The sequence below is a fragment of the Lingula anatina genome, chromosome 1 (genome assembly GCF_051362555.1).
Source record: "Lingula anatina isolate TDL-2025a chromosome 1, LinAna3.0, whole genome shotgun sequence".
In the NCBI taxonomy this organism is placed as follows: Eukaryota; Metazoa; Brachiopoda; class Lingulata; order Lingulida; family Lingulidae; genus Lingula; species Lingula anatina.
The window spans coordinates 5163239-5190695 of record NC_141767.1 but is presented as its reverse complement, the minus strand read 5'-3'; the positions used below and the strand labels follow the sequence as shown (position 1 = coordinate 5190695).

Genomic DNA, 27457 nt, shown 5'->3' with positions numbered 1-27457 from the left:
GCTTCTTACCTCCAAATACCAAAGAGCTATGTAAACACGCGGGTGAAACTTCAACATTCCAAACATTATCATTCAGTATTTTCCCATTTTCATTGGTCCTTATGTTTGTTTTCTGAATCAGGAATGACCGACTTTGAAGATTCTTCAGGTAAGCGGCAATGCACAATGAGGTGCACCGAGTATTGATTAATTAATGGGGTCTTATAGCGCCTGGTAGTTGATCGATGGAAATATGGCTTCCCCTTACTTCAAAGTTTCAATGCACCAATAGCAAACGTTACGCCTAACGGAGGCTTGAAGATAAAAGAAATTGGATTGGTCCATATGGATATGTATCGTGCTGCACCTGCGCCCTGAGATTGATCAGTATTGTCTCATAGAGTATAGATGACTATGGGTTACCATCGGCAAGAGCTAGATAAAATTATTTCCCGGAACTACGTCTTTTCTGCTGGCAAATAGTCAATTTAAAACAAACGCACAAACAATCATGCACACAAACACCAGCCCATTGAAACCTTGCATTTACTTTGTGAGATTAATTATACCCTGTTGCTGTTATCTTCATAAACGTGGTATATTTTTACACTTATCATTACACCGGAATGAAAAAACATTTTAGCATTTGTTAAATGGACCAGTAGTATTTGTGAGGATTATTGAACCAAATGTGTTTTCCCTTTTCATAGCAGCTATGTCTAATAGGTTGTAGCTAGGGCAAACCAGGGCATTGATTTCTACACATCCTGCTATTATGTTGTGTCTGTGCTTTGAATACAAGTTAATTGATGATAATAGACTAAGTTGTGTGTGGATCTTCCTACTGATAGGAATATGTTGTGCTTTTGTGAAGAAGAAATGTGACAGTGTGTTAGATGTGATCTTTAGTTTCTAGACTGAGTCGAAAAAATTTTATATTAGGGAAACGCTGATGAGTCAAATGTGGTGTAATAGTTTATGTATGTAGTATCAATAAGATATTGTGATTAAAGTCACTATATAGAGTAATAACACATTGTACTGACATTTTGTAGAATATTTGATAAATATATTTCAGCATAGGTCAGTTGTTAATACACAGTTTGAGAATGTACAGCAGTGGTTTTTCTGTCATGTTCATTAAAAAGCCTGCATAATGTTTGATGCTTTGTTCGCCAAGCATAAGGCAGCATTGTTTTCAGCATTCTTTGCCTATTGATTGGCATCAGTTGACTACATGCTAAGGCAAGTTTATACAATAGATTGGTAGGAATATCAATAAGATAAGAAGTATGCTCACATTTCAACAAATGAATAATTCACCAGTTTTAGTATGGATCTGATTTGATAGCTGTTAAGTTTCCAGTGAAATGCTCTACCTTGTAGCTGAGCCACTTCAGCTCCTTGATGAAAACTCGGTAGCCTGGGTTATTATATTTGGAAAAAACTTGATATCCCATGTGTGTGTGGAAAGTGCTTACAGATGTATTCCAGTCCACTGAGGAAATTATGAGACATAGCAAGTGGCTTTTTTTTAAAACAAAAATATGATCTGCTGAGTATGTTCGTTGAATGTTTTATGAGACCTGCTAGGGTTAACGATATGCTGTTACTGTGGAAACCAGAAACATGACGATTGGCATTATTTCATTGTTTTCTTTTTTTGGAGTCAAGTTCATTTTGATGAGCATGTCAATTATGAATGGATGACAGCATATGACAAGTAATTGGATTCTCTTCACAAAGCAATGTTGCAGGAAGAATTAGGACCCCTGGATTAATGTAGTTGTGTCTAGGATACTCAGGAAACAATTTTGTCATCAATACTGGGCTCGATATTCCTTGAAAGAGATCATTAAGAAGCAATAGCAAATAGTACTTCAGAATTTTTTTCATCAAGTTTTTCATTGTGTACGTGGAAGTGTATAATGTAATTTATCTGGATGTGATGTGAAGTTGTTCAGCTCACTGGTCATGCCAATTTAACAGTAAGCACAATTTGTGGTACTTTCACATTTATCACTGTTGATGTTAAAAGACTGAAGGGAAGCCTTTGATGAACAGGTGACCTATAGAAATACATTTATCATTTGGGTTTTGTGTGAATCTCTATAAGTAATGGCAGCCTTGTAGTGTTTCTCTGAGACTATGCATTTTTCCAGGAAATATTTGAAAAGCATTCTTGCCTACAAATAATGCAACACATTGAAAACTGTACATTTGAAACTATAGTCTATAAATCAGTGATGCTTCTGTAACTTGAAGTGCCTCAAAGAGAACTTTCCTACTGAAACTGCCACACTTGATACTTAAAGACAGAGACAAAGTAATTCCACTTTTATTATCAGTCTAGAAACTAGATCCTTGGTTCTAAGAAATGTTGATTATATTCTGCACACTACACACTGGGTGGTGAGGAAGAGCCCATGGATAAGATGTTATGAAACTGTATGATAGAACATCATGCTACGGTTGTCTGGTTCTGTGATGCTGCTTCTTACAAACTGGCTGTGACAGCTTCTAGGCTATCCTCCTGTGCAATTTTATCACAACACAGTGGCAACATTTCAGTATTTTGATTCATTAGTTCAGTGTTTTGTTTGTAAGAAGCACTAGTTCTTCGTGCTGGAAAAGACACAGCAAACAAACATTATTCATATCAAGTCACAGGGGAGTTCTGAAAACTGCTGCTTACAAGACCATATACAGTTTAACCCACACCCAAGGCAGACATGTATTGTCATACTTTCGCAAGTATTCCAGCAGACGGACACCATCACGGCCATGGGGGTCATCATGGGGGTCATCATGGGTCTTCTCACAGTACTGGAGGAGACCATCATTCTCATGGACACCATTCACATTCTCATCATCATGGTGATAGCCACCACTCACCTCGCTCCCACGGGACAAAATTACAAGATAAAGTCAATGGGACGGTGGTCAAAGTACGTGGTGACAATCATAAGAAAAAGGGCGACAAAAAAAGCAAGAAAAAAGTCAATCGTGTACCTGTGAATGCAGATCTGGATGGAAATGTCAGTTGTTTTGGGTGCTTTCCAAGCAGGAAAGGTAGGCTTTGGTTTAAAAATATAATGAAATCATATGTATGGCTAAAATTCATCATGAGCTCTGATATGAAGGCTCAAGTTAAAGTCAGTAAAGTGGATGTCTTTTCAAAGTTTATGATAGGCATCAGTTGGCTATTGGTATATGTTGAGGCAAGATTTACAATAGTTTGGTTTTGAGAACTGTTGAATTGTGTTACGTGTATGTGTGTTTGTGGTTATCATATAGCTTTACTTGTCATGGATTTTACCAGGAAATAGCCTGTTGGCTTGTCATTTGTCTGGGGAAATTTGTCAGTAGAATGCTGTTTGCATTGTAAAACACTGGTTTAATGTGTTTATTCAGAAACCCATTGATTTTTTTGTCCAGGTGCTTTTAAGAAATCCGAGTAAAATTAATGAAGGATATTTTCCAGAAAAAGAATATTAGGACCTTGCTGAAACTTAAGTGATAGTTATATATACTAGTGCAAAAAACTGAGATATTTAGGGATGTTTTGAAAAGATATGCTTGTTTTGCATAGATTTCATAATGGTCGACTTGCATTCCATGAAGATGGTGAACATTGATGGAAACCATTCTATTTCCATAGAGAAAAATTCATAAAATAATGTTTATATAGGGTTTGAATGAAATGAATCAATGTTTTGTCTGTTTTCCAATGCTTTCCCCTTTTTCAGACTCTGCATCTGATGTATATTGTTTCCAATAAGCAGTTTATGTGACCCCCAGTACAGCTAACTAGTTAAAGAGCTTTTATAATTCATTTTTACAATTTGATGACTTTGAGGTTGGCAGTCTTTGTGACAAAATAATGGAAGATAATATGAATTTGGGTTTGAAAAGTGATAAGAGAAAAGAGAGAGAATATAGCTACTGTTTTTCATTTCCTCATTTTTTTCATTTCAACATATTTTTCCTGAACAATTGATCAAGCAATTACCTGAGTACAATATATCCCATAGAATTGTAGATGCAGACCTAATCATCCATCGTGAAGTGTCTCACATTAATAAGGCACAGTCATATTGATTGAGCTATAGGAGGATCTTTACAGAGGCAAGCATAGTGAGAGTTGTGTGTGGTTGTTAGCCAGCTAAGAAAGTCAGCTGGGAAATGTGCTGGTTCAGTTTTTCTTCTGGGAAGTTCTTTATTGTCAGCCGTTCATGATATCCTTGGTTTTTGTAACCCATGGTCATCTATTGAACGGAAAACTCCAGGAGGAATTTGTCATGATTAAGATGACATTTCTGTGAGGTGTCCTGGGAATGAAATGGAGAGGAGACAAAATGGTGGTGAATGAGTTGAGGCTTACGTGGGTTTCAGTTTTTGAGCAAGAAAATTATTTTCTTTCATTGGAATTAGCATTACTTTGCATCTCATCGGAATTGGTGCTGTTCTTTGGTATGATTGTTTTAGAGGAACATTTCAACTTTGTTAGCACAGCATTGGACGGAATACCAGGTTTCTAGACGCACCAATTGCATTCAAAATACAGGGCACATGATACTGGCACATGTGTGTGTGTCTGTATGTGAAAACAGAAGCACATGGAGCATCTGTGTGTATTTTTCCTGCCTCTATACCATAGAGGATAAATGTTATGGAGAGGCATAATCAGATGTGTAATATCCATATGTCATTGTCTCTGTGCACATCAGGAGCTCATTGTTTTACATATATATATATAGACAGTCAAAAGTAAAATCCATCCACTGGCTGGCAGAGTTCTGTGCAGCACTACCAGAGCCATTCTGTAGATGTGTTATATCGGTGATATTGCACTAATCCCTTCCTGACTGTATGTGCCTACTTCGGACTGTGTACACACTCACAGGCCGGTGATAAGAGATATATTGGATGCTAGATACCTTTCATATGGGCACTGAACTGTGCTTATTACATGATATTATGAGGCTCGATAGATACAAAATCTGAACTGCTGGAATATGGTTTATGAAACTTAATTATATTGCGACCAGTGACACACACTGACTTGTACTTGGGACATCTGTGGTACACTGACACTTTGTAATGTTTCTGTGCCTAAGACATACAACTACACATTGATTGCTGAAACAGAAAATATTTGATTAAGTATCAGTTGCAGCCAAATCTGTTTTGCTCAAAGACAGCCTGATTAAATTTTTGCAGCCTTTCATTGCCAAGTATGAGATAACAAACCACAGATAGCATTCCCTAGATTATAAGGTGTCTTTTATGAGAGAAAGTACCTAAGACTCCTGCGAAAACAAAACATATAGATACAAATACATCAATATACAGTGAGAACTCTTATCCACAGGGGTATTCTGATGGATGGTATGAATTAGTGCTTTAGCAATATTCTGATATGAGTGTTGTGTACTTACTGAAAAAGTTGCCTTATGCCCAGTATGGGGTCAGTATTTTAAGGCAAAAGGCATGGACAGGATGTATATTTTTCTAACAAGAATTTTCACTGTAACTTCCTGACTTAAGTACTTTCGACTTAAAAATTGCAGTTTCCTTATAGCGGCTGATGAACACTGACCATGTGTTGACGACACTTTGAGAACACTCGACATTTTCTCTTTTTCAAGTATTACGCTGTGCAAGATATACAGGATTTATAATGTTGTCATTGAATTATTCACAACATGACTTTGGTGATGTTATTCAGAGTATCAACAGTGAACTCCTAGAGAGAGGTGAGTTATTTACAGAGTGTTTGCCTGTAGCACTGTCTGAAGTACTGGTATACTAAACAGATATGGCTAGCCATTCCATAGTGTTTTTATTCCCGCAGTGCCGCTTACCTTTTGTAAAACTTTTTGCCACTTCTTTCCCACTAGTTTAACTTGATAAATTGAAATTAGGAACACATTATTATTATTATTAATATAGATATTATTATTATTATTTGTTATTATTATTATTATTGCCATCATTATTACTATTTTATTTCATTATTCAACTGATATGAAATGATGAAAAAAAAAATTTGGAAGAAATATGAGATTTAGGAGATGAAAATATTTTAATGTGGTTCTTGTAGTGTAAGACATTTTCTGTATATTCTTTGTGTTATGATTGTGTATTGAAGAAATAAACTGAATAATGGTATTTTTTAGAGTTTCCCAACAGAATATATCTTGAGAACATGAGAACATATGCACTGGGTATTAGAATTGATTTTTCCAAATACATGTATGGTTTCATAAATGTAGTATATATAATGAAAACTACATTTTCCCTACGAACTTACAAATTAGGTTTTTGCTCATAATGAAGGAGTTCCATGGTTCGAAAATCCTAATTAGGTCTATTCATTATTAGAGCTGCAGTCTGCCTTATTCATTGTTACATACTACTGCATTGCTCATAATATATTATTGATTGAAACAGAATAAATCGATCAAGTTAGGTATTGATTCATAAGTTTGTTTTGGTTCTGGGACCCTTCTTTGTAGACTGGGTCACGAGGGTGTGACAATGACATTTCAGCGGCTCACTGATTGCATTAGCTTACTTCCACACTGTTATTACCACATTGTTGTTTTAATGATCTTACCTTTATGCACCATAGCTTTACCTTCTCTCACTGCCAGCACACTACATAGTAATGTTTGGGAGGAGTTTTGCTGTGTTGTATTTGACATGTCAGATCAGAGAGATGTTCTTAATAAATTTTCGCATTAATTTTCATTGAATCAGATATGTACAGTTCCACTGTTTAGTCTTCATTTTTGTACTACAAGTCTAAAATTTTCAATGAAAATTTACCCACTTGGCAATCTGCAGGTTAACTGGTTAAGGGACTTATCTAAAAAAAGGGTGGTTTGTTTTTACTGATATAGACACAGTAGGACAACAAACAATTAATATTCAGTTGAAGAATGAATTAAAATACAATGAAACTTTGTCCTTATTCATATGTACATTTTTTATAATCCTTTAGTGCTTAGTTATTGAGAATGGTGTTATGAGACACCCTGCAGAGCATAGACTTTTTAAAATCCAAATCAGTGGTCTTCATCAATTCTATAATCTGTTATATGTATATAATCTGTAATCTGCAATAAATATGTTTTTGTGACAATTTGTTTTGTCAAGTTAGGTGTGTGTCTGCAAGAGCCCTTAGTTTTCTACATATCTTGGTCTAAACTGAGTCTATTTTTGAGCAAAGTTTAAAGTTCAAAGTTTTAGACTGGGTTCCCATGCCTAGATCAATCTAACAGGATCGATCCATCTTCAAGGGGTTTCTCGCTAAATTGCTTTTAGCTGAAACAGCTTGGATGTCTGGCACACCTACTGAAGCTGCTAAATGATGGTTAATTACCCCCTAACAGCTTCAGTGGGCATGCGAGACATTTAAGCCACTTTACTTGATAGCAATTTAGCGATAATCTCCTTGGAGATAGATCATAATTTAGCGAGAATCTCCTTGGAGATAGTTAGTACGATAGGCTCTGGGAATGGTCCCTTATTAGTCCAGCTCGTGTTTTGCCAGAGCTCTAAATGTGTCTTATCTCCCTGTGCACAGCAGCAGTTGCTGTTCTGGAATATTACTTTGTGTATTAGTGCATGCTGTGACTTTACAGTGAGGTATGTTCTGTGAGTTGTTTTATTAACATGTCTAGCTGGGATTCAGGTGAGGTCTGTAAATGTTTACATTCGGGCTCTAAAATGGCCCTCTTACCTTGTTCGTTCTCGTTAAGTCTGGGTTCATGCATGTGGAAGGTGTTTTCATTTTCTGGTCAGCTATTCTAAAGGTTGTTGTGATGAGCAGATACCAAACAAATTACCTCGAAGAAATATTTTCTGAACTTCTTTATGAGAAGATTAAGTCAGAATTATTAGTGAATATGCAAAATTTGCCAGTGCACCTTAAAATTTTTGCCTTGAAAGTTAAGTTTAGGAAGTAAAAGTTGGCTATAGATTAAGATGTGGTCAATGTTAATTTTCATATCAAGATGACACTAGTGAGCGAGTAGCTCTTTTAAAAAATGCCTCTGGCTGACATAAATTTTTTTAATTTCAAAATTTTTAGAATTTATTTCCTTGAAATTATTATGGTGTAAAAAATACCTCATTATAAGCAGTAAAACATGCATTAAATTTTTATATTTCTGAGCTAGTGTCATTTTCTTAAATTATCAATAACAGAAAAGTTTTGATTTTGAACTTTTTTGGCCTCCCTCAAGCAGATTTTTTTTTTAATTGCTCTAATTTGAACACCACATCAGTGTTATAACCTCAACAATTTTAATTACACTCAAGATAATACTATATATAGAAAGTTCCACATCTAGTGAACTTGTCTTTTTACATACAGACACAGTAGTGTGTATTTTATGTCATCATTTACAGCTGCCTGTGGTGCAGATGCTCTAGTTGTGACCATTTCTTATTACTATACAGCAATAGCTAAGAGGTTATGTTGCATATTGTTTTAGAATTGTAGTGGTATCTCATTGTCTTCAAATGCAAGTCAAGTTAAAAAATAGCATATTAGATTTTAGATAATTTTTTCTATAATTTTGGTCCTGATTTTAAAAAATTCATTTATTTGTTTTAAAAAATCATTGAGTTTAGTTGACACTGTTATTCAAATGGTACAGTGTAAATGTAAGCAGGAACTTGCTGGAGTTATGAGTACCTGTGGGCCTGATATGCAGATCAAGTTTGAATTGATAATGGACCCAATTGAATTAATCCAATTATTTGTCCGATAATTATTTTAGGTACTTTAGCTTATTGCTGCCTTTTTACTGAAGCTTAAAGAAGATTTCTTTTCTTTCAAACATCTTAGTGTCATAAGCCAGGCTTAATTACATGTATTATTATTATTCAGTGCACAGGATTTTTTTTCAAGTACTTCAACTGAGATATATGTAGGTTGTCTGTACATTTACCAGTTTTGACTGGCCAGTGCCTCTTCTCTATTCCTAGGACCTCAATGTTTTCAACTGATTTTCACTGAAATCAATATTTTGTCAGACTAAAACCCAATTGATACCACCACAAATCGGTGGAAAAAAGTTTGATTGGTTTCTCTTGCTTTTGTTTGATTCTCTGTTCATAAACAAAAAATTGAATTACATGCATAGGTAGCTGATAGCCTGAAACTAAATGCAATTCTGTAGTACTTCATGTGCATGAAAAACCTTCCAAATTTAGTTATCTTGCTTTTATACTCCTGGCGTCCATCAAAAACTTTTTTTAATCTGTGTAAATTACTGCCCCTATCGTTTTTGGTCCGTGTATGTGTAGAATTGTCCCTCTAGTCCTTTCAACAAGGAAACAATCAATAGAGGCTGGCTTTGTATATCCCCCTTGGGGATGCAGATCCTCTGCAGTGTCAGCTTTCAGCTTCTGGTAGATGGTTTACAAAAGAGGGGAGAGAGTGAAAGAAATATTGATTAGTTGCTTCAAAAACAAATTCAACATGGAAAAACCTGAAGGTGCAAATTGTGCTTACTGTTTTATGACAATAATCCCAATTAAGCTATAGAATGTATTTGGAATTGACAGTAGGACTTAAAAAGGTGACCACATTGCAACTCTTTTCTTTTTGGTGTTATACCCTGTGCCTCTCCCTAAAATTAGGGTGGACCAGTCAGACATTCATGACAGTAAAGAAGGCCCCATAAACACAGTCTGCATCAGTGTGTGCATGGCCACAGAGGCTGAGGAAGAACACAGGACCTAATCATGTTTGGGGGGAGCTGCAAAGTTTCTGATTTTGTATGGATAAACTACAGTCAAAGAAAACCAGGGAAGCTGACTACTGTTGTGATTGAGGAGAAAAAAGAGCCCGAGCAAAAGGAATATGAAAGTGATAGTAAAAATAATAATGGTGTGGACCTTATCAATAGCACACAGGATGATAATGACAGCAAGGGTAAGTGGGTGTGAAGTTGGGTTAATTTTTCATATTTTTATGGAGGCAGTTATGGCAGTGCCTCCAGGATTTGAAAAAGGAAAACAAAGTTGGGCATGGAAAGTTTTGATGGGTTTGGGATCAGTTGGGGACCAGTGCACAGCTTTCAATGGATTATAATGGTCCCATAATAACAGCACTGTCTTCCGTTATAAACCAGTCCATCTAGAATATAGAAGGAGGACAAATACAGGTAGATTTACCAAAAAGGTAGCTTGACTCGCTTCCATCTAAAATCAAACAGTTATGCCATTGAGGTAGGCCACAACGTCCCCCTGGCGTTTTTAGCTTTTAATTAAGTGCCATTCCGTACACTGTCACCTGATTCAAGGTATTGAATCTTCAGGTGTCTATCATGGTCAGCTGCCTTAATACAGGATGCCTTTCATGTTGAAGTAATGATAGCAATAAAGTTGGTGCATTCCAGAGTCTGGATTACATAAGCTCCTATTAGCCATATATTGCCTTTGTCATACTAAATGAGATGGTACCCGCTACCTTCAAGCTACATAGGTGTGCAAATATGGAGTCAAAAGTGAAAACTTTTCTCCTGCAAGTTAATGCCCCACATGTTTGTTTTAGGGCCTAATATGATATCTGCTTCATGTAATTGGGAAATGTAGAGCTAAATGTAAAGTAAAAATAACTAAATGTGCAATTAGCTGCAGAGAGAAATAGCAATCATCTCCCCAAGTTTCTGATGACTTCCTCAGTTTTGATACTTGTATGCATCTGCCGTCATTATGGCCAGATATGAAATACAATTATATTAAATGTAGTTATGGAGCTAGAAATCTACCACATGTATTTAATAAAGTTCAGTAAATTATAACAATTATAATTATTATTATTATTCAATTTTTTGAAGATAATGTAATTACTTCACTTTCTGATATTTACAAGAAATGAAAACGGTTAAAAACCACTGATTGATGTTGAGAACATTATGTGCAAGGAAACTGTAGCTTACACAGCGGAAGGACTCCGGATATGTGTGGAAACATCTGATAAGAAAACCTGGCCTTCATTAACTGGGAAGTCTTACCATTGCTGACCAGTAATGTGGTTTATTGGCCCAGAACTACAAGGCCAGATGAAGATTGGGATAAGATAACCCGTGACCTTGCCTCTCACCTCCTATTGACAACATTGGCAAATTAACTGTCAATTTAGTATGTGTTCATGATTTGAAGCCTATAAGTATGCCACGGTAGCAGGGTTATTATTATGTTATGACAGTTTTCATATAAAATAGAATTAGGGTCAAATATCTGATTTGCTCATGCAGACAATATATTGACAACTAAAATACTTTAAAAGATTTAGCCAGTAGGGAAACTAATAAAAGCCCCAAAAAAGGTTGATCCAGTCGGCGTACCTATGGAGACTCCAGTGGTTGTGCAGTATTGTATTGCCTGCCTGATCTGCAGAGATTAACCTCAGTTGGCCTGATCACAGACAAGAAGATAGACCTTAAATATTAGTCAATGGGAACTCATTTTAGATTACTGACAACTCTTTTTAGGAAATGATTTTTTTTACTTAAATCCCCTTTAAAGCCCTCACAATGTGTGCTTCTTCCCAAGTGATGTCTGTGTTTTGTGTATTAGTCAACACACTGAAAGCTTCCCGTTATTATGTGGTCTCAGCTCATTTCCTCTTCTTACAATGTTCATAATTTGAGACTTTTTTGTGTGGGAAAGAGACTGGCAAAAATAGACACACAAAAGACCTGAACCTCAAGTTAACTGTGTAGATTAGACTCATTGGCAGGTAGTGCACATGCACAGACAGGCAACCATTATCCCCTATTTTGTCCACACACAATTTCCCAACCTATATTGTTTGGCAATTTTTTTCTTTAGGAGAGGTACAAGATGCCTCGTCCCATTCAGTTGACTGTTGGGTGACATTACATCAAAACAGAGGTTGTTATTTATATTCCATGTACCATGACGTAATTACTAATAGAATTAAAAGCACCTTATTTATTTGAATACCATATTTTTTCAAAATTTCCTGGTTGCAGTTATTTTCTGATTGGAATTTAGTTTGTTTTTAAATATTTTTGAATCACATTTTCTGTCTTTGTTATGGGATATAAAAGCGAAAAAAGTAAAGTAAAATATAGAGGTGATGTGTTTTCTTTAATTGAAAAGATTTTCTTTTAAAGTTAAAATACCATCTTCATCTTGGCTTGGAGAACATTAAGGAGAAAAGGAGCTTTACACCATTAGTGTAATCTTGATGAAGACTAATTAAGAATCAGATAATTATGATGAAGAGCAAGGATTTGGGACAGATTTAATGAGATAAGGGGGGATAACATGGGTCTTTAACATGTCAACTTGAGATAACACCTTGCCATATGAAATGAAACATGGCTTTGTGATGACGAAATGAAATGGGTAACTTTTACTGGCTAAAATAACTATAAATTATACTCTCACATTTAATACCAAGGTGATACAGCGTTGTTTTTGAAGTGTTGTGGTCATGCACTTGGAGAAAGAATGCCTGGTGTCCACTTCCACTGTCCACTGCCAGGATGGATGACCACGGTCAGCATGTAAAAAAAAAAATACTTGTAACTGTAACTGTCAAAGTTCTGGCCCTGAGCCCTGCACACAAAGAGATGGATTGGGAGCAGTGGTCGCTGGTAACATAAGGAAGGTCATTATAGCTGAACTTGAGACAAGAATGTCAACTGATGGCTGATAGGGTTGTGTTGTGAAAGATCAAGAGACAAATGTTTTGGATGCTCGTCTCACATTGATGGGCTGCCTTTTGATTTGAGTTCAGCAGGTTGCAATATGAAATGAGTCAGACTATTCCTGTGTATTTGTGAAAAAAAACTAATTTTTAAAAAGGAGAAAAATGGAAAAGAATCCCTTTGTTTTTATTATTTTATTCTGGTCAGAATAGCTGGTTGAGTTCTGAATACAGAAGACTGTTTGTCTTTTGCATATTTTATTCATTTCATCATAGACCATGCCAAGCAAATAATTTCAGCCATAATCTGAAGTGCCTGGACACAGCTCTCTCTCCAAAGGGACCTGTCCTGACTTGCTTGGCATCACAAGTTAAGACAGATGATTTGATGTTTTGAGCTTGTAAAAATGTTGAATCATTGAGTTAGCCCTACTTTATCCACTAGCCATGAAAATGGATATTAAAATAATTTCAAGGCATAGTCATACTGTACAGGGACAACGAAAGACACTTTCTCCTCGTCTGATAACTAGATTGAGTTGTCTGGGAATTTAGATCCTCTTAGGTATCATGAAGTAAAAGCATCTCAAATATTGTCTTTATAAAAAGTAAGATAAATATACCGTGGCATTTATGAAATGGAACAAACTGAGACTGAACATTGTTTTCATAGTAGTCATGTTTTCCATGAAAATGTTTGTTCATAGAAGATGAAGTGATTACTTGGGGATAGAACCACCCTCCAGGCTTGGCAGGACAGACAGACTTATTGATTGATATGGAAATTAAACACAATAATGTTGACCCATTTCCTAGAATATTACTTGGATAATAATCCCTGTCCTCTGTATGGTACCAGCTTTCTTCTGGGGATCTGGTATTCTCTTGGGGCTATTAGAAATTTACAGTAAAATAAGGTGGTGGTGGTAACTTTGACATTTATTATTGAAATAATGGAACCTAATTTTGTTACCATTGTATAAATGATTGAGACTTGTTTTTCTGTTTTCTCTGGTTGTCAGAAGGAGTGTTTAAGTACCTACCTTCAAGGTGAAATATTTTGCAATTATGTATTTTGCCTCCTATTCATTAGTTAAGATTTAATCCCCCCTTGCATTATTAGCCACTTGAGGCCTTATAACCTTACCATGCAAATAAAGGTAGAAAAATGTTTTGTCAATAGGGGATGAAATTTTGAAATCTCTGTAGCTGATTCAGATTTTTGAAGAGAGATGACCAAATGCCATCTTAATGTATAAGTTTAATCCAGTGTATCTTTTCCCTGGTCTGCCTGGGGCAGTCCAGGTACTTCATTAGCCTTTGATTATATGATAAATCACGTAGACACAATGGTTATATATTGGAGGAGGTAATTGTGGCATCCACAGGGATCATTTGGCTGTCTAAAAGCTTTCAGGTCTGAATAGTGGTACTCAGCCACTGTATCCAGGTGTATTACCTTACTGCACTGTCATGTATCATCTTGATAAACTAGATCTCTATGAGCATCTCTCAATATTGGTATAGAACACTTCATTCTGATGCTGGGATCATTCTGACGCTGGGATCATCATACATGGTTACTAGTATCAAAAGTTAAATAACGATAATGTCTGTTTGCTTGTGAAAGCTACATGTATCTGTTATAAATCATCTTACATCCAATGGATCCATGACATATTCTCTGCATTAGCTCATTGGAACTGTTCCTAATACTAATGAAGACATTTTTCAGGAGAGAGCGATTTTTTTTTTACTTGCACCAGCACTTAAGCCATGTAGATTTAGCAGGCTGAACTTTTAAAATGCCTATCAAGTGTGATTGTTCCTGAGGTTTCTGTTTTTATTGCTGCACTGTGTCACTCTAGCTTTATTTTGACACAGTCGGTCCCTTAGTCTCTGAGAAGTTTTAATCTCAAAAGAGGAAAGAAGTGTTTCACTTGGGGCAGGAGGTGACTGACACTCTCTCTTGCTTGTCAGCGCTGCAACTTTTGCCCCATTTCCAACTGGTTTTCTTGGCTCCAGTGTTGAAAGATTGTACAGTAAGATAGGAACAAGTGTATTAAGTCTGTATCTTTAATCCACTTCACTGATGAAACAACCTACTGCTCCTGCTCCAGCCAGGCATTATATTTGTGTCTGTTTTATTGAAGCAGTGCTTGCAGTTTCTGACCGATTTTTTTGTCTCCTTCGCAGGTCACCTGGGAGCACTGGACAGTATGCCTGAGGACATCAGTCCTACAGCCAAGTCCATGATAGAACACAGGCAGATGATGTCTGAGATGAGTAAGTGGACAACACTTTGATGATTTAATATGTTGTATTTATTGTTTAGTGTAAGAAAAGTGTTCAGTTTTTAGAAAAATAAAACTGGTATGGTGTTCTGGGTAACTTTTCTCTTGTTTTTCTCATTGGTTTTTGCACTTTTTTAAAGTGATATTTAGAAAAGTCTTTCAGGTTATCTCTCTGTATATAGTGAGCATAGGTTTTTATTGATAAACAGTTTGTCATGACTTTTGATTGTTTACATCCACTTAAAAGAGGGTGTAAATAAACATCAAAGAGTTTCTAAATTTAAAATGGTTCTGTGTCTCTGTTTACTTTTTTCAACTGGGTGTGTTCAGAAAAAAATGACCGAAACAATACTTTCTTTCTTTATCAGGAACTCAAAATTATGATGTCATCAGATTTGCCACTTACAGAACAGCATGTAAACTTCGCTTCATCCAGAAGAAAACAAACTGTGAGTATTGTGAGCAGAAAGTCTTGGCAGGGCAAACAGAATAATTGATGGGATAAATACAAGTAAAACCACTGGACAAGTACACTTTTCATTAGATATTTTAAATTATGCATGATAGACAAATAGGAATTAAATTCAGTTTGAGCTTTCCAGAATGTAAAAATGCACACATTCCATCTGTTCTTAATGTAATGCAAGTTTGAGTCAGCATTCAGAAAGGAATATGTATTCAAAGGGATGTAATTTTCTGCTCAAATTTGACAAATGACTGGAATTATATCTTTATGCATAAAGTGTTTAAGGTCATTGCCAGTGTGGCAGTGGAATCTATGGGCTCATTCCCAGTGAAACTGTTGGTCTTCATAGATCAATCCAACTCCTTGAGGACCCTTGCTGAATGCCATCAGTTTAACAGATAAATTATATATAGATAAATGTATATAGTTAGATAGTAGAATACAGAAAAACTGGCGATTATACAAGTACATTGGAAACAAAAGGAGACGTTGAACTGCTTGGGTTCAGTGGAATTCCCCTCTGATTTGGATCAATCTATGGAGACCGATAGTTTTAATGGAAATGAACCCTATTTTATCTCACTGAGTCTTGAAAACAATACAGTATATAGGCCTAACACGTCTGTCTTGGGAATGTGAGTAAGATGCAGTGTTTTGTGAGGCCCAAGTTTAACAATGTGGAAATGAAAGACCAACTGACATCTTAGATTTTAAGAAAATAAGCAACTGTGTGTACATTGTGTTGTTGCCAGAAACAGTGATATAACACCCTGGTTTTTATACGTATTCCCACTTGATGCTTGACATTTATATTTTTTCGTGGAAAAAAAGTTGATGCCTTCAGTATTTGTAATCTGGAATGAAAGATGTAAAAGTCTGGTGAATAAGCTCTTTAGTTTAAACAGTGTGATAAGAATTTCTGCATTGTATGATGCTAAGAATTAGGGACAGTAAAAATATTGCATTGACCCTGATTTTCTCTTTTTTATGGGATTCCAAACATTCCACGTCTTCCTTTTCAGGGTCAGCCAGGAAAAATAAGACAAGTGTTAAAAGGAAATGTTGCTTTAGTTTTGATTTTGATGAATATATGTTTGGCACATCCTGTTGCGTCTGCTGAAATGGCAACCTCTTTTTTTTTTTCATTAAATACTTGAGTTTTTTTAACCAATTACAGCTTATAGTGGGCTATTTTCTGAAAAAAAAAATGAAAAAATCTCAAAATGGTCAGATATTTCAGTGAATGCTTTACACAATTGATTTTAGCAAAGAAAAAAAATCCTGTTAGTAAAGGAATTCGGTCAAAGCAAAAAAAAAAAAGAAAAAAAAAGGGTAGTGCACCCCAGTAATACATGGTAATGTTATATTTTGCTTTTTTATTGTGTGGATTATGTTTCACTTTAATCTGTTTTATATTATATTTCAGTGGGGCTAGTGGACCTGTGGAATATGATCGAGGCATTCCGAGAGAGTGGCCTCCACACACTAGACCATGGCATGGAAGTGAACATCTCTAAACTACAGTCATTGCTGACAACTATATATTCCCATTTAAACAAGAGGCTACCTCCCAACCAGCAGATTAATGTAGACAAAAGCATTAATTTAACCCTCAGCTGGTTGCTGAGTGCTTGTGAAAAGTAACTATCTGTTGTAATATTTATAAGTTGAGTTAATTATCTGATAGGTAGCTTTTAGAAAATGTCAGAATTGTTTGTATGTATTAATGTACATTAAATGATTCTGAAAAGACTGTCTTGTCAGCATTGCTGATTTGATTTGGTGAAGACGATTCTGACTGTTGAGACAGGTTTTTCTACTGCAATTGCCAATTTTTCATATCCCATGATTTTCAAACGGCATTAGAAAGTTGATGTTAATATGAATATGCAGAAAAGCTTTTTGTAATGATATTCTGTAGAAAATGCCATATTTTTACTTAAATGTGTACTTTTTGTTTCATTTTAGAAAAAGCAAAGGCAAAATGAGAGTGTTTTTCATCAAAGTCAGCCTCACAACTATGTGTGCTGGAAAACTGATGGACAAACTAAGGTGTACGTATATATTTCCTCAGTAAGTCAGAAGTAAAGCAAGTTATAAGCAAAAAGTAGTCATGTTTGTGCAATCAAACATGAACACAAAGTTTTAAAAAATCATATCCCAGAAAACAGAAACATTTAGTATAGTTTACTTGTATGAAATGTTTTAAATGTTAGTTATGGTTAGTTATTCTCCTGCATTTCAGATATGTTCACCCAGGTGTCAGACTCAAGTGGATCATTGGTGAAAAGCAAGTTTGAAGATTACCTGAAGGCCATTCTGTCCCTGCCAGGGTCTATATATGAGGGGCCCTCATTCCACTACACTGACACAGCAGCCAGGGCTTGCTTCAATGGGGTGAGTGGGAGAATTTACAGGGAGGTTTCAGGGAAGTGAGAAAATATAAATACAAACCATTTTATGTGAAACCTTTTATGTTAAATGTGTAACTATTTTTATTTTGCAACTTTTGACTAACACTGAAAGGAAAAACGATCGTGTAATAAATATATTTGTCGATCCTTCACTAAGATTTTAATACCAATTAACAAGTGCTGTGCTAAATACTCTTTTTATTGCATAATGCAACTGCTTGTTGTTGCAAGAAATGGACATCATAATCATCATCATTATTATTATTATTAGATGCCTTACAAAATACCAGAACATACAAAATACCACGGGACATAAATGCAAGCAATCTCAAAAGAAATTAGAAATATTTTTGTTAGATTTTTTAACAAAGACAATCATGTCTACTTAATCTTTAATGAAAATCTTCTTATTCTATTTCAGAAGAACAAAGTGACCCTGAATGACTTCCTGGACACTCTGATGGCAGACCCAGGTCCTCAGTGTTTGATGTGGCTACCCATACTGCACAGGATGGCTGCTGTGGAGAATGGTCAGTATTTCTGGCTCTGTCCCTGGGAAAATCTTGTTTATTGCCTGTTTTGTTGAATAAATAAATGTATTTATAAGAGAGATATTTTTTACTTATTTTGAAATGAAAGTGCAAAGTTTGCATGAAAAATTGGATAGAAGTGCAAAATAAATTAGAAAAGACATGTCATTGGTGTTCTGAGATTGGTTGATGCTTGATTGATAACTGCCATGTGTAATGTGTACCATTTAGTAGCAGATTAATTTAAACAGGTTAAGAGGTTAAGTGATACAGGGAATAAAGATTTAATACAGGTTTTGTCTGATGGGAATAAGCAACACATTTCTTTATTTAAAGTTAATGAAAGTTGATGCAATGTTCTAAGATTCTCAGAAATTGCAATATCACCATGTTAATGTTGTAATTGGTAACCAAGATTGATTGGAACTTTGGCTGGCATGTTATAATTGCTCTGTAACACTCAGAAGTCTAAGCCAGCCTGATATAAATCTAACACTTGGCTTCTGTTCAATGATAAAATCTTTTGAAGCTGTAATGACAGCAACTGGAGTTTCTTTTATTGGTTTTTGAACTGTGCTTTTTCAACATAGCCATGTGGATGTGTTGTTTTCCAGTTTTTCACCCAATCCAGTGCGAGGGCTGCAACCGAGATTCGTTCATGGGATTCCGCTACAAGTGCCAGCGCTGTTATAACTACCATTTGTGCCAAGACTGCTTCTGGAGGGGGAGGACATCCGGAAACCATAACAATGACCATGAAATGAAAGAATACTCTTCTTATGTGAGTTGGTAGTTAGAAAGAAATGCTCTTGTGTACTTGCCATTATTTCTGAAGGGAAATTTATGTCTTTATGCGTGATTGAGTTTTCAAATTTGAACTGTTCTGCTGTTAATTCTAATTAGTTGTGTGCATGCTTTTTGACTGAAAATGTTTACGTATTATATGACAAGCAGGTATAGTTTTGATGTTTCCAGGCACTGATGTTTCAAGAATCAATTATAGTTACAGAAATAAAAAAATTTAAGTACTTAAAAGTACTTTTAGTGTAATTATATGGTTTTAGGATAAGGTTTTGAAATAGTTGATAAGTGAGTTGACAAATATTTTACAAAAGTTGAAGTATCTATGGTGGTCTGGTTATCCCATTCATCATTAGCTTGAACATTTACTTCTTTGTTTCATTTTGCTTTCCTGAATCTAAAAAATATTTCCTGTAAAGTCAGAAGCTCAAAAGGTCACTTTCAAAAGTCTTCCTAGAAAATTAGCTGGTGATAAGATAATTTCCTTTGAGACGGCATCAAAATCAGTAAGTTCCTAGAGTGATTTTCTGATGACACCTCTCTGACAATTTCTTGGAAGAGATAAGATGTCTATATTTGAAGTGATTGAATTGTTAGACTGTGGTACACAAGGTGCAAAACACTGGTTAGTGCTAGCCGTGCCATGTTTCCTATACATAAAGATAATAAATAGGTGATATATCATAAAGTGAGAATGATTTAGTAGTTTGAAGTAGTAAGTGCCCATAAACTGTAGTTCATAAAATGAAGAAAGTTCATATAATCTGAAGTAGCAAAGAATATTTTATGTCTTTACCCTCACCCACTCTCTGTCTGTTCTGCCAATAATAAACTCCCTGTATCCTCAGATAATTTTATTCTTTTTTCCTTTTAGTGTGATGGCTGTATTTTTAGTATTCATAGTGGTGCAATAACTTCTTGTCAGTGTTACTGTTTGAAGAGACAGAAAACCCCATGAGGCTTCAGGGCAGTTTTATCAGATCGGAACAGGCAATAACCACTATCGGCTGTAGCTTGAGCTATAAGCCATTTGGAGGTCTCTTACATTCCAAACGTCTTAATCTGTCCTTTTCAATCTTGGGGCCTGAAATTAAATTGGCTTATTATCTTAATAATCTTGTCAGAGATTGATCTCTGTAATGCACATATGTGGATGAACCAGCAACAATTTACATTGTTTAATGTGATGAAATGTTTTAGGAGGCAGCTTTCTGTCTGTCTTATGGTCCCATTTGGAGGAAAATTGAACCGTCTTTGGTTAGGTCCTTTCATTGTGGTTGCCATCTCAAGGAAGGTGGATAGAGTTCTAGGAAAGATTACCAGGATTAAGAGAAACAAAAATTGGAATGTAAAACTGATGTGAGAAGTGTCATGGTAGTGTCATCACTGCATGAGATATCAAGACAGGCAGCAGTTGAATAGTACTGGCTGTTTAGGGTCTCAAGAATGTGGTTCGTACATGCTGCAGGAGCATACAATTCAGCACACGCACCACAACCTTCGCAGGTCGTGCATGCAGCACATGCAACTTCTGGAGCACACAAAGTACGCAAGGTTTGGTTGCATGAACCCCTTGGTGTAGAAAAAATGTGAGAAGATTTGAATTTGAATAACCCATGGTAGAACCAGTAAAAGTAATTAGACAAGGTTCTATGAATTCCATATTAGCTTCATATTCCATGGAGTCCCTTCTTCAGATTGTAGGTCACTATTCAGTCATAAAGCATGCCCTTGAGGAATATTTACTTTCTAGAATCTGAGTCAAAACTGTATGAAATGAAACCACCAGCAGCTTATCTTTATGTGCATGCCATTTGTTGTGCATCTGTATTTCCTATTTGTCTGGTTAGGTTATATTACTTAGTGCTTCCTTCAGGGATTTTCAAGTTCTCTGTGTTTTCTGATCCAGGCCTACATTATCAGTTTAAGTAGATTGTGCTTCGTTATCTTTCTTTTCTGTCTGCTCCAGGTGGCTGTTGTTTGTTTCCTTGTGGTCTCACATTCTCTTTCCTGTTGTATACTTGTGTTAACTAGCAATGTGTAATCAAGTATTGAAAATGTTTTCCATCTGTTGATAAAAATGATTTTTACATTTATTCAAGAGTTAAAAGTGGAGTTGATGTGTGTTTTTATATTGATTTTTCAACTTGAAAGAGGGCGTGAGACAATATTATGAGAAGTTATTTTTAATAGTTGTAAAATGTCATGTTTTCGTTTCAGGAGAAAAATATTCACAATGATTTACAGCATGTGTGGTGTTTTTAACTCTCTTACATAAACTGTGCAGTAAATAGATGTTTCTTTCATTACATTCATGTTTAATTTTACAAATAACTATTTTTCCATTTAGATAATTTGAGTTATTGACCTTTTTTTCTTCAAATATACAAATTAAGATATTTGAATGGAAATATTTGCTTTACTTTGCAATGAAGCAAGGTTAATCTTTTCCACTGTTTTTCATAATTCCATAGGGATGTGCGGAGGTATTATAAAATGTTTGCTTTTACAATTTTGTTACTTATCTACTAATTTATAACTTACTATGTTCTTTGTAATGAGCCTTGGTACTGTCTCTTCTTGATGTAGTAATTCTCATCTGCTTTGACATATAAATTCCTTATCAAACAAAACCAAAATTGATATTGTTCAAATTTTAAATATACTCCTTTAATTGAATTGTTTTAATAATAAGTAAATTTAAGTAAATCCTCGTGCACCTTTTGATGTAAATTTGATTACAAGTCCTTTTGGGAAAAGGATTTTGGATTTTGTGAAATGCAATCATCAGGAAAAAAAGACATTTGGAACGTACATGAGATTGATATTTTGTCAACTTATCTAACATTTCATTGATCAAATTTACCATACGCAAGCAGAGATTGTAGCACTCTTGTATATTGTTGTCACTGACATTCTATGCCTTTTGACATTTTTCTTGCTGTGCTGTACCAGTAGGACTCTACTATTTCAGTCTCTTATGGTTTTGTGTGGGTTTGTTTTGAATAATTATTACTAACAAATGCTACTGCTTATATCTACATTTGAGAGGTGAACTTTTCTAGATTGATATACTAAAGAGCATGGTATATGAGAGCAATAACTTAATATAATTAGATACCTATATACGGATATGTGTACGTTCAGGTTTCTGGTGTAGCTTTAGCTGATAGTACAATGGACTCAGTAAATTTACATCAACAAGTTATATATTTTGATGAAAATGAATAATTCTTTGTATAACAGATAATTTGAACGGTGTTGTTTGATTGCCTTGCGTTGAAATGGGGTTGAAACTAATCAATGCTCAGCATTTGTGGTCTGTGTTGTTTAACTACTAATGTATTTGGATCTTTGGCATTAAGGAATATGCAAAGAAATAATGGCTTTTTTCTTGCACTCAGCAGAGATATCTAACCAATCGATTTGTCTCTGTTTGAGAGGCTGTGTTTAAACAAGCAAATAAATGAACTATCAATAGCAGTCATTAGTATTGTATACATTTGTATGCGGGTTGAATGTTAGATTACAACAGCCACATATGGGAGTAAAAATTGGAAGATATTTCATTCCTTGTTAAAGTACACAGGAGCTGGGATATTCACTAGGGATTTATCAAGTGGTTGAGTAAGAATATTGCCAAAAACTGATTAGAAAAAAAAATAAATTGGAGATGACTTGTCAGAAGTCTAGAAATGATAGAGCAAGGAAAGGGTCTGTTGATGCACATTATTTACGTATGAGAACGTATTCAGTAAAAAGTTAGACTCAGTATTCAAGACCAGATGCTCTTCAAGTTAGTGATGATCCTTAACTTTGTATTTGAAGAAAGAGGAATGTGAGAATTATTTTTATGTTCATTAAAACAAGGTGAAATGACCACAGCTAATATTTACATAAGAAGACATAATGAACACAATCCAGGCTCACCAATATAAATCATTTCCTTTAAATGCTAAATAAAGGACCTGTGGGACTTGTAGATCTGATTTTACTCTATTTTGCATTTTCCAGAAATCACCAGCCAAACAAATTGGTCATTCACTTCGCAAGTCATTCCGCTGTGTTCCTGCAAAAGCAACAAATAACAAGATTCCAGTATTTCCTGAGACGCCAGAGAAGACATTAGACCTTTCCCATATTGTGTAAGTATATATGGCATGATCTGAATCAATAGTAGCCACAGTTAGAGTTAATGTTGGACCATGGGCGTGGCAAGTTTTATATCACCACAAGGGCCTCAGCTGACCTAGAATATAGGATTGCTGTTGCTCTCATTTCATTTTATACCTGTTGGGTTGGATTAAATTTAATAGATTTCTAATCTTGACTAAGGACTAAAACCAAATGTTGAATCGTTAAAAATTTGTTCAGAATTAGATCCAAAGTCTAGTGGTTTTTGCTATTATTTAATCACATTTATTGTTAATATATTTTTAACATTTCTTAAAAGTCTGTATATTATCGTTTGAAAGATGATTTTGAATCTACCTATCTATTGATAATCAAAATATTTTGTTGGTGTCTAAATGATTGCTTTATTTGCTTTGATTTTTGATGTATATTTTCCAGATGTGCTTGTATTCAGTTTGATATAGCATCTTTGAAAGATTTGAGATTTTTTATGCAAAGGATATAGAACTATTTATAAATGATAGCATATTGCTGATGTGAGAATTGGAAAGAAAACGATGATTTTATACTAGTCACTCTATTTCATAGTTGAAAATTGTATCCACTGCGATAATGTATGATCCATAACTAATGACAGTAGAGAGAATTTTCCAATAAGATTGTAATTGGTTTTAGAAAAGCAAGTTCTAAGCGGAAATTCAGCATTAGTTCTGAAATGAGAAAAGCTCTTGACCTTTCAGTATAATGAGACTGTGCTCAAGCACTGACTGGCAGCCGATCTATTTGGGAAGTCATTTAGTGTGATCACATCTATGGATTGTGTGTTGTCTGCTTCATCATGAAAATATTCTCAACTTGAATATTATTAATATTATTATTCCACAGTCCTGTAGCCAGGAATATCAAAGTGGTGGTGGGGGGTTGGGGGTGGGTGGTGAAAATATTGAACTTTTTTGCCATAGTGACACAAAAAATACTCAATTTTTGATCTAGGATGGATCTTTTCCAAACCAAACAGGTGGTTTGGTTGGTTGATAAAATGTGTAATGTTTTTCATTATGTGACCTGGGTCATTCCAGGCTAAACTTCCTACAGCTACTATCTCTGTGGCACCTCATTCAGCAGGCATTGTATTTGAAATAAAGACTAAACTTGTGTCAGATAATAGCCATAGTTCATGGTAGGTGGAACTTAGGAAAGCAATCAGAACCTTAGTCAAGTGCATGCCATAGTTGATCTGAGGAATAGTTAGTCAGCGGATCTACTGGTTCTGAATGTGACCACAGATTACTTGTCCAGCTTTTAACAAGCTTGTTTTTTTTTTCTGTATTTGGTCTCAGGTAATGCAGACTGTTTATCACAAATAAATGATGCTTTATTGATGGGTTTAGAATAGAAGCGGATCGCAATTATGGCCTCTTCCTCTCCTAGGATTTTCCTATCATTCATCGGGGGAACTACTGAACTTTACTGACATTTGGACCAGTGGCGCCACAGGTCAGAACTTTCAAAGAGGAAAAACTCTAACCTGCCATCAGCTATATCTTTGTGTTATTAAAATGAACCAAAATGAGTTTGATGTATTGACAGAGCTAGCAGTTAAGCTATTTTTGCCTGTCAGTCAATACATTGGTTTGCCGTGTCATTTGATTTTCATTATTGAGATTCCACGCACGAGGCGCAGATGTAGCTGCAAATTACCTAATTTAAAACAAAAAAAAAAGGCTGCAAGGGTATGCTGCTAACTTAACATTGCTTATATGGCTTTTGTCATTTAGCCCAGTTCAATACCAATAATAGTGGTACAAATACAAGATATCTGGACGAGTGGCAAGACTTAATTCAGTTTCTGTAGTTTGGCATTTCTCCTGTTCTGTATTGGTGTAATACCTAGTTCAGCTCATTGCCCTTAAGGCTTTTTCAGAAATTCTTTATCAGTCCTATGATTAAAGCCGTAGTTCATCATTGATTCTAATCTGTGGATGGCTCAGTGCTGTGTGACTCATATACAGAATCCATATCTGAGAATACTGAGAATTACAGGTCTAAGGGATGATGCCATTGTCTGCTGAATTCTAATTCTGGAAATCAAGACATCTAGGTGAAATATACGACCATTGCTCTTTATTCGGAATTATTTGGAAAGGGATATTGTTGATGGATTTGAGGGGAAAAAAGCCTTAGTAGGATTTTTTTTCTGATGTTATATAATTTGCGTGGTGATTGATCACGGACCCATCCACTGTCTGGAAGTAGATTCTGTTTCTCTCATGTTATCCAGTTCTTTTACTCACTCTTATTTGGTGAAAATTTCTGCGTTCTGTGAAAAAAATCAGAAACATCAATCTTGTTCTGAAGACAAAAAGATGGAACAGGAATTTGCAGGACACCAGGGTTCTGTTGTAATCACAAAAACAGGAAAAAAACCTCAGAAGACTCCTTCCACGGCAATAATGAGATGAATTGAAAGGCAGTGCTGGTGAGAGGACAGATATTTTAAGAGAGTGCTGTAATAATCAGGACCCATGTGTTCGTGTTTGAATATTAAATCACTACTGGGAAAACTTGCTTCCCTGCTGGAAGAGCGGTTACACCTGAAAAGGTAAAGAAAGATTCCGGAGATGATTTTACTATACCACCTTTATCTCATTAGGGATGTGGGTAATGTTGTGGAGAAATACAATAGTCAGTTTTCAATCGTTTATTTCTGTAGTTTTTTCAGTTTTAAAAGAATTGAGTTGATTAACTAAACTTGCCTCAGATTGTTTCCAAAACCTAATATTGAAATATTTGGCTATGATTGTTTTCAGTTTAGCAGTTTTTGACCAAGAAAGTTCTTGTAATATTCCATTTGCACTTAAGCAACTGACATTACCAGATGATAAAATTTTCATTGATAAACGGGTGTCATTGACGTGGGTTTTACATCATTTTCCAAAAATGGCCAACATTTCTTTCTTAGCTGATTTGATTTGTGAATCTTACAATATGTATATTTTAATACTGTGCATGGTAAAATGACCTGATATGTGAAATGATGTATACATAAAGGTATGTAAATAGTGACATGGAATGCATTTGAGAAACATTTAATCCCAGCAATACTTCAGATCTTAAATCACAGTCACAGCAGGGCAGTACAAGGCTCCTTATAATATTTTGCACAATAAGTAATCTCTTAGAATATGCAAATAAGAAAAAATCCAATATTTCTGAATCCCTTGAGGTGTTCTAAATACAATGCATCTTACCCATTACCAAGTGCACCAGGAACTTCCTGGTGGTGTAGTTTTTTGAAATACAATATGATTAAATATATTTACATTGTAAGTGAATAGTTGAACCAAGAAAATAAGATACAGTTTGAAGCACCTGCCTATTTACATTTTCCTGGTCTAGTTTCTAATAAAAAAAGTAATAAGTGAAAGTGATGGCATCTTTATTAGAAAAGTTAGTCATATAAACATATGAAAGGCTTCCCCATTTACCCTTATCAAATTTTTAACCAATTCAAAATTGAGTTTTGTATGGGCTGGGCAAATGGTGATGTATAATTGTCGTAGTCATAGTCTGTCTTATTTCCCTAATGGTGGATATTGGCTTTGTTATTTAATTGCCTACTTAAAAGTCTACGAGGACTTAGATTTGATGCAATTTATCCCAACCAATTGGTTAACTGACTTTACTTGATGGCTCTGCCCCTAGTTATGAAAATGATGTTAATTGTGTATTAGTATTCATTATTGAGCCTAGACAGAAAAAAAATGTTTCATAAGTCACTTGTATGCATTTCTTTGATGTTTCTGCATGAACTAAAATTGATACAGAGAATAGGATAATTGCAGTCTTCTTATATGTATAATTATCCTTTTCCTTTCAATCAGCTTAAAACAGTGAATTTTGTTCATAATTATCTTATGTTATTTTTGAACAACTTAAAATACTTCCAGTTGAAAGAAGATGATGGAAAGGTTGTTTTGTTTCAGTGCACGTATGGAAATAGACACGCATCATAGAGCTGACATGGAAGCTGAATATTCCAAAATTGATTAGCTATCCTTGAAAACTCACTTATAATTGCTGCTTTGTGCCAACTTCAATAAACTGATTTGTGAGTTTGAGAGTACAGAAGC

The 27457-nt window shown here is 35.2% G+C and overlaps 1 protein-coding gene across 8 annotated transcripts in view; it reads left to right on the top strand.

Annotated features, from left to right (window-relative positions):
- Nucleotides 1-15: 15 nt before the first annotated feature.
- Nucleotides 16-27457, top strand: part of LOC106175674 (dystrobrevin beta) — a 40904-nt gene continuing 13462 nt past the window's right edge. Inside the window, exons 1-10 of one of the 8 annotated variants that reach the window (XM_013557783.2) lie at nucleotides 16-148; nucleotides 14882-14971; nucleotides 15348-15428; nucleotides 16872-17085; nucleotides 17414-17499; nucleotides 17691-17842; nucleotides 18281-18389; nucleotides 19004-19170; nucleotides 21665-21676; nucleotides 23205-23335. In XM_013557783.2, coding sequence (XP_013413237.2) covers nucleotides 124-148; nucleotides 14882-14971; nucleotides 15348-15428; nucleotides 16872-17085; nucleotides 17414-17499; nucleotides 17691-17842; nucleotides 18281-18389; nucleotides 19004-19170; nucleotides 21665-21676; nucleotides 23205-23335 — 1067 coding nt within the window. In that variant the 5' untranslated portion in view covers nucleotides 16-123. Of the gene's footprint in view, nucleotides 149-2453; nucleotides 3052-5714; nucleotides 5739-9658; nucleotides 9935-14702; nucleotides 14728-14881; nucleotides 14972-15347; nucleotides 15429-16871; nucleotides 17086-17413; nucleotides 17500-17690; nucleotides 17843-18280; nucleotides 18390-19003; nucleotides 19171-21664; nucleotides 21677-23204; nucleotides 23336-27457 lie in introns of those variants that run through there. The other 7 variants (XM_013557778.2, XM_013557780.3, XM_013557782.2 and 4 more) reach the window with 7 other exon arrangements.